Below are 8,221 nucleotides of genomic sequence, written 5' to 3'. Positions count from 1 at the left end.
TTGTATCCCATCATATGTCACAGAAAATAAAAATTAGGGGTTGTTTTTTTTTTTTCAGAAATCATGCATTGTCCTTTTTCACCCTTTTCCACCCTTGTCAGTAAAGTGTTCATTATGGGGCCAATAGTTATGTGAAGCATGCATTTTTATGGACAATGGCAACCCTGGTGTTACATTTAGATCCTTTAACCTATTCACACCTGGAAGTTCATTTTTGGTTCCAAGTGTGCAACACAATATTAAAATGACCGAATCCTAAACATTATAGACACATTTGATAGCATCTTTGCATCATAAAAACAGCATGATTTTGTAGTGTACAGCGTTAAAATACAAGATGTGTGTAACCCCACCACATAATTATAGATTAAAGATTCTAAACCATATTCTCTTATTTTTCTAATTCAGCGCTGAGATTACCTGTCTTGCTGTTAACACCTGCAGAATTAAAAAAACATTTTTTTCTAATAACCACAAATCTCTGGAATGATTCCCGTATCTTTGGTAGATTAAATCCATACATAAAAGGAGTGACAATAGGTTGGCAAACGAGGAGGTATACTGATAAAATAATGCGTATTTTGTCTGGCACATGAGCAACATCAAACCTGGAATCAACAAAATTGAAAATACAGCCAACAAACAAGTTTGAAACTGAGACAATCTGAGGTGTGCAGGTAGTTACAGCTTTTTGCTTGGTTTCTCTAGAAGTATGCAGACACACAGCCAAAATCTTCATGTAAGAGACTAAAATGAGACTAAATGGGATAGCCATAGTTATAAATGCAAAAAACAGGTCGGACATGTTATTAAGAGTTGAGATTGAACATGCAAGCTTCATCACCAAGTGGTAGTCACAAAAAACTTTGTCAATTATGTTTCCACAAAATTTCAAACTTATGATAAATGAAAATGAGAAAATAAAACTAATGATTGAATACATCCATATAACCAGCACTATCATAACTACTTTTCCTGTGTTCATAATGCTGTTGTAGCGCAAAGGATAACATATTGAGACATGCCTATCATAGGCCATAGCTGCTAAACTGCAAAACTCAACAGATGCACATATGTAGATACAGCACATCTGCAGAAAACACCACGGCAGGGTCACTTCATGTGTATCTGATAACATCTGTGAGAGCATAAGAGGATACAGTGATGTGCTGCCAGCTATTTCATTCACAAATAAATTACATAGAAAAATATACATTGGTTCATGTAACCTTCTGTCAACATATATGATAACTATAAGGACTGTGTTGGCTGCAAAAATTGAGAGGTACCATACCAGCATTATGATGAAATAAAGGTATTTTAAATATCCAATGTTACCATAGGCAGCCAGCACAAAAGACCATATCTTAGTTGTATTCTCCATTAGTTCACAGTGAAAATGTACTAAAGTGAAACAAAGAGCTTTGAACAAACAACTTCAGTAAAAGGGTATATCTTATCAGTTTAAACTTAAGTCCAATATTCCATCTCCATCAAAGCGGACAAATTGATAAGCCTTTGTTTTCTGATTTTATAACATTTACAAAAAGTGCAGGGTACAGATACAGAGGGAGACAGTGAAAACAAATGTGCTTTGATTATGTTTTCTTCAGTTATTTTCCAAACATCTTACCAAACTCTTAAAGACACATCTCTGCTAACCAGTGAACAGTGTGATTCACTACACTAGTCAAAGTTGCATAGCTGAATTAATTATTGTTATTAAGGAATATAACGTCCCATTTTAGTGATAGAATCGCAATGCTGACAAAAAAAGAAAAGATTGCTTGTGAGATCAGATTTCTTATTCTCATGTAAGTTACAAATGTTCACATGTAAATATTATTATAAGAACATTAAGCAGACAGAGCATAGAAACAAAAGTCATATCTAGGCTAACAGATACCATAGACCACAGATGTCTGCTGCCCCTCCACAAGAGAACAAAACAAGCCTCCCCTGAATTTTTGTACAGTAGCTCTACTTGGAGAGATGGGTGGGGCCTCACTACAACGCACAGTCACCTGGACAAACTTTGTTCTTATTATAGAGAAATGCAAATTCTGAAAGTATTTTTGAGAAATATTAAAACAGCTAATCATAAAACACGTTTAGTAATTAGGGCCCGAAGCACTGACAAGTACCCAAGGACCCTCTTGGAATGCAAATGATTATTAGGGCCCGAGCAGGAACCGTGCGAGGACCCTCTTGGAACCCTAGCGATTATTCTTCTTCTTTTTATTGTCCCTCCTCTTTGCGGCCACTTTTGAGGGCCTGAACGTGCCCGAAAACTCACCAAAATTTCCACAGTCATCAGGTCTCGCGAAAAATTTGATATTTTGGTGGTTTCGTAAAAAAAATTAGCAAAATGGCTCAGTGGCGCCCCCTTGAAATTTTCAAAATGGCCTCCCCATAAAGGGTCTTTTCACGTACACTCACGAATATTGGTACACATATTAAGCTTGTCGGGACGGACTAAAAATCCTCTTGCAGCGTTTCAATAAACCCGACAGGAAGTCCACAAATTAAAGTTGAATTTCACGATAACGGCCCAAAATCGCTCAAAATCACCGATTTCAGCCTTCCTAGGTGAAGGATCTTGCCCGAGGGCGCTCATGCGATCGATGCAATCTCAGTGTCCATGCGTTCTAGACAGGCTCAGCATATCTTGTTGTGCTCTGCACGTTATTTCGTCAAAGGGCGTGACCGTGGTGTGCATTTTCAGTTTTTTTAGCGTTTTGGCAAGTTGCCAAAAAAGTAAATGCTTATATCTCTGCCATTTAGTGTTCAATCATATTAAAATTTCTCATGCATGATACGGGACTCGCCCTGAACACATCCATGATTGACATTTTTTGATTAGTCACAGCGCCACCTGTTGACAACAGGAAGTTACTGCTTCTCAATTAGCATTAGCCATTGCTACAAGGTACCTCATTTCCCGCTCAGAAAGTGGCTGTAACTCTCATATACCATATTAGTCCGAATATAAGACGACCCTGATTATAAGACGACCCCCGTTTTTCAACACTCACATTTAGAAAAAAAGATTTGCAGACCAGATCTTGAAAATAACAATATTAAAAACACATTGAATTAAACACCTGTTGTATTAATAATTATAATAATAATTAACATACCGTAATTATCGTATAGGCCTACGGCACTTTTCAAAACCAAGTGTTTCACAAGGGCGAACTATGTACAGTATGATTCAAAATTAAAATCGATTAACAATCAAGCAATATTATCAACATGTTTTTAACATTTTTAAATAACAGAGGAAATACAGGCAACATTTTTAACTAAACTACCGCTAAGCTAAAACTCGCCAAACTTCTCCTCCTCTCTATTCCTCACACACACACTCTGCCCCGCTGTGTTCGCTCTCATTGCTCCCCAATATTAAAAACACATTGAATTAAACACCTGTTGTTGTAATAATGATAACAATAATAAACGTAGGCCTCTTTATCGTTATATGCTACGACACTTTTCAAAACAAAGTTTTTCACAAGGTCAAAATATGTACAGTGTTGGAGTTGTATGAAGTCAACTTTGGTTATATTCTTTAATAATTATTTTTAATTATTAATAATATAAATAAAATATCATTAAACTATGTTTAATCTCGTTTTGGGGCACCACCCTGTACTCAGGGAAATATAACCAAAATATCACTCAAATCAGTCTCAGATTAGTTATTTAATTACTAATATTATTAATAATTAATAACTATATTTAATAAATTGAAGGCGTGAAATCCATACACAAAGCCTTCGCACCCAGCTTATATCACAATGCAAATACACCAGTAATCACAAACAACTGCTCTCTTAAATTATAACAGAATTTATTTAAACAAAGCAACATCAATCCAAAATCAATTAACTTAATCAAACAAATAACTATCATAAACTAATCTAAGCAAACAAACATTATCAAGCGTGTGTGTGTGTGTGTGTGTGTGTGTGTGTGTGTGTGTGAGAGAGAGAGAGGGAGGGAAGAAGAAAAGGGGGAGATGGCTTCGTCCCACGTGGTCGCCCTTCTGATGGCACACACCTAACAAAGACCTAATGTGGCCTTAATGTCTAAAAGAGACCGAGTTCGGCGCTACACGATCTGTGTCTCTGAGGCGTCTGGATGGCCGCGAGTATACAGATCTCTGTGTGTGTTAGTCAAAGGGGAAGAAAAAAGGATAGAAGAGGAGCGTAGAGGTGGAGAGAAATGCGTGCCTGAAGAGGCCGGATCACAGTCCGAATCCCGCACCACAACTCGGAGTAATTCCCTTCATTCACAGAAACAAACCAATGGCCGAATTCAAGTTAATACGGCTTACACTGGCCTTTCTGATCAGAAGAATAATACCCGGTTATAACGCTGTTACGCTAAACACATATAGGATGCAGCGGTCCGAAACGGAAACAACAAGAGTTTTAAACAGGTAAAACTCAGGACGCGACGGGCCAACAAAGATAAAAATTACAGTTTCTGCTTCAATCAAACAATTGTTAAAAACACTCTGTAAAGCTAATTCTGCCCAGACCTAATTAAGCCTCACTTGTGAATCGCTTTGCCTGCGATCGGTGAAGGAAAAAGGAGTCCAGCGATAAAACAGATCTTCTGTCCGTCCTGGTGTAGAGGCGTCTGATGGCGGCGAGGGTCCCTTACGGCAAGAGCGGCTTTGTTGGTTCTCCGTCGAGGGGAAAGATGTCCGTTGATGTCCTTTCATTGCAGGACGGAATAAGACCGTTATCTTTCTGATAATCTGTTATAGCCTAACGCTCTCCGAGAAACTGAGATGCGTTCACTGGACAATCCGAGCTCGGAATTTGGAACACTGCCGGCCGCGGATTACCTGCGCGCCAAAACTTAAAACAAAGGAAGATTGTTGCAGGAAACAGGAGGTGAGCTTGTGTCTCCGAACACTTGAAGTCAGCGCGTGGAAAGAGAAAGAACAATGGAAGTCTTGGAGCTTTGTAGCCTGGCCTGCTCCATGGGGGGTCTACCTCAGGTCCCCTCCAATGAGGAGAGAGAGGTTCCGGTCCCCCCTTACTTCACGCGTAGGTGTGAAGTACCGCAGGGGATTCTGGGATTAAGAGTCCTTTTAGGCCTCTTTGTGATCTCAGTGAATAACTCAAATGAGGTGCAGGCCCAATTCCATTGTTTGACTGTCCTAAGCCTGCGTGGCCCAACAAGGCTGAAGGCGAAACTCTGCTCCTCCTCTGAAAGGGACAGCTTGTCGCAGCCTTTGGAGGGTGAACAATCTGCTGCTCAGACCGAGTGGTCACAAGGCTACAGGCAACAAACTTTACAACAATTTAAATTATACGATGCTATTCGACTCACTGCTATTACAGTGACCTGGGAAAGCGAAAAGATGATAGGGAATGAGTGCTCGGATGACACCGGTAGTTATACCTATCTGGGGGTCATCAGAGGTCAGACGTGACTTTGTTGATATAAATACTCGACCTGCACTTGCGCAAGATGAGATATTCAGTGAGAAGAAGGGTGAAATAGAACCATGGTTGCAGAAAGTACAACTTTTTTGAGAGCGGTAGCTTGTTCTCCTGGTTGAATATTCCCAAATAATACAATACAATACTTTATTGTCCCAGGGGGGAAATTTGTTTTCACAGCTTTGCACGGTTGGTACACATGAAGAAAACATATAACAGTAAGTAGAAACATAAAAACACATAACAAAGAAGGGCCAGTCAGCATGGAAGCTTGTTTAGAGCAAAGAAGAAAAGAGTGGATGGAGTGGGTGAGAGGGGTCCTGGGTGTGCTCTGTGAGTCAGGGCTCTGTAGTTGAGCTGTGAGAGATTTGGGATAGGTAGGCCTATGATTTTTGAAGCAATATTTGTGATATGGGTGAGTTTATTCTTGTTCGTAACAGTGAGCATGTTAAAGAAACAGGGTGAGCAGTAGAGGAGGATGGGTTGGATGATGCTTTTATACAGAAGTAATAGGAGGTGAGGTGTGTGGCTGTTTTTGCTGGTAGCGTTTATGACTGTCAGTGGTGTGTTGATCAAAGCTGAGTTTATTGTCCAGAATGAGCCCAAGATATTTGAAGGAGTTGACCATTTCGACAGTTTCTTTGTTAATGTATGTTTGGTTATGGACTGTATGTGGGGAACCAGGGTTAGTGATGACCATTTCTTTTGTTTTTGTGACGTTCAGTTGGGAGATAGTTGTCTGTGCACCACTGTGTGAAGTTAGATATGGTGTGCTGGAAGTCCTTAACTGAGTTACTGTCATTAAGAAGTGTAACTATGGCTGTATCGTCCGAGTATTTGAAGTATGTGGTAACTGGTAAGGGGCTGGTGCAGTGGTTGGTATAGAGTGTGTACAGGAAGATTTCGCGGAACCAACTCTGACGGCTTGTGATCTGTTGGTGAGAAAGCTGTAAACCAAGTAGATGAGAAGTGGTGGGACATTAAGCTGGTGGAGTTTCCTGATCATCTGTCATCTGTATGGTGTTAAAGACAGAACTGAAGTCGAACAGGATCCGAATGAAATTGCGTGGAGGTTCAAGGTGCTGGAGGATGGAGTGAAGAAGGCCTGCCACAGCGTCCTCAGTCCCCCTCCTGGACCGGTAGGCAAACTGGTAGGGGTCCAGCCGGATCTGACAGCTGGAAGGATGGAACTTAAAACCAGTTTCTCCAGGCATTTCACGATGATTGAGGTGAGTGCAACAGGTCGGAAATGATTGAGCTCTGAGGGGCGGGGATTCTTAGGGACCGGAATGATGGTTGATGTCTTCCATAATGACGGTACTGTGGCTGTTCTGAAGGATTCCAAGAATAGGGAGTGAAAGACAGGATCGAGCTCCATGGCACAGTCCCTTAGCATCCGTGCTTGGATCCCATCCGGCCCAGCAGCTTTTCCTGGTTTACAGCACCTTAGCTGACACTGTACATCCAACACTGAAAAGGGTGCAGTTGTCTCTTGCAGAGGAATGTCTCTAAGAAGTTCCTCGCACTCCTGTGTTTTGTCTATGGTGTCAAAACGTCCATATAATTTGTTAAGGTCCTCAGCAAGTATATTCGGGTGGGTTATTGAGGAGAGAGGGTTTTTTGAATTGCCACCAGTGATTGGGGATGGGGAGCTGTGGGGGGTGTGGGTCGCCAGTTGATGATCACTGCCATACTGCATACCTTAAAATACCACCCCCTCCATCTCTCTACAGCTGGCTTAATCCAAAAGTCATGATTGAACCAGCAGGTCTGCACAGACACAGAAAAGGAAGCAACAGGGAACAGCGCGTTGCTGAAGTTTTTTGTAGAGCATCAACCCATTAAATTGTGTAAATGTGTAAAATAAAAAGTTATGCATTCTTTAGCACCAGCCACATTTAATAGATTCCCTTCATTCAGGTGTTAAACGCTCGCTAGCTAACATAAGTTATGGATGCGATAACATAGCATCGTGTTTTATAATGAGGAGAGCTTTTTAGGGGACAGTAGGTGAGAGAGTCGACAATTTTAAGACACGTATATCACAGATAAATGGACAAAGCCTGAGTGTTATCACCCATCTGTTACTGCAGGAGGCTTTGGAAGCCTGTTGATGGCTGTTGCCATGCTGGAAAAGCTACCTAACAACCTAACGAGAGGCTAAGAGCTGCGGCTGAGGCGAGTTTTAAGCTTCTTGACACACCATTACATCAGGTCAACTATGCACATTGTTGTGAGTAACAGTTATCCTTCAAAAAATCTAAACGTGTGAATTATCAAAAAATTCACCCGCGTACAGTGTGTGCCAATCGAGGCATGAGCCAATCAGACCAATTAAGTTTTTCGTACCAGGATGTAAACATTTTAATTTCTTCTTTAATTTCTTCCGCATTAGACAAAAGTCTTTACCTTCCTTAATAAATGGCAGAAAACCTCAAACCTAAATGAAGCTAAAGGTAGTTACTTTGATTTTAAATTTGAAGTTGAGGGCTATTTTAATTAACAGAAAAGGGATTTAATTAGTAAGAAAAACATCAATCTATTTAATTTAGAAAAAGTAGTAAATATACAATGTGGAGATGCATTGTTACATGTACAGAGACCTGCATTTTGACATGTTCTTATGGATTTAATCAAATCCACTGGTAAAAAAAAAAGCAGCTTTTGGCTGTTAGGCCAACAGCCGGCACTTATGGAAAGACCTGCCAAAATATTACAATTTTATATGGGATCATTCTCTAAGTATTTTGTTTAAATCA

General features: G+C 40.3%; 1 protein-coding gene across 1 annotated transcript; it reads right to left on the bottom strand.

The window, feature by feature from the left end:
• Positions 1–391: 391 nt before the first annotated feature.
• LOC132987522 (olfactory receptor 2K2-like) lies at positions 392–1,602 on the bottom strand. Its single transcript, XM_061054638.1, has one exon. The coding sequence runs from the start codon at positions 1,382–1,384 to the stop codon at positions 392–394; it is 993 nt and encodes a 330-aa protein (XP_060910621.1). The 5' UTR covers positions 1,385–1,602.
• Positions 1,603–8,221: the final 6,619 nt, after the last annotated feature.

The sequence above is a fragment of the Labrus mixtus genome, chromosome 13 (assembly GCF_963584025.1).
Source record: "Labrus mixtus chromosome 13, fLabMix1.1, whole genome shotgun sequence".
Lineage (NCBI taxonomy): Eukaryota > Metazoa > Chordata > Actinopteri > Labriformes > Labridae > Labrus > Labrus mixtus.
This window is presented reverse-complemented; position numbering and strand designations above follow the sequence as displayed.

Coding starts and splice junctions, on each gene's coding strand:
- LOC132987522 (XM_061054638.1), bottom strand. CDS start 1,384: ATGGAGAATACAACTAAGATATGGTCTTTTGTGCTGGCTGCCTATGGT.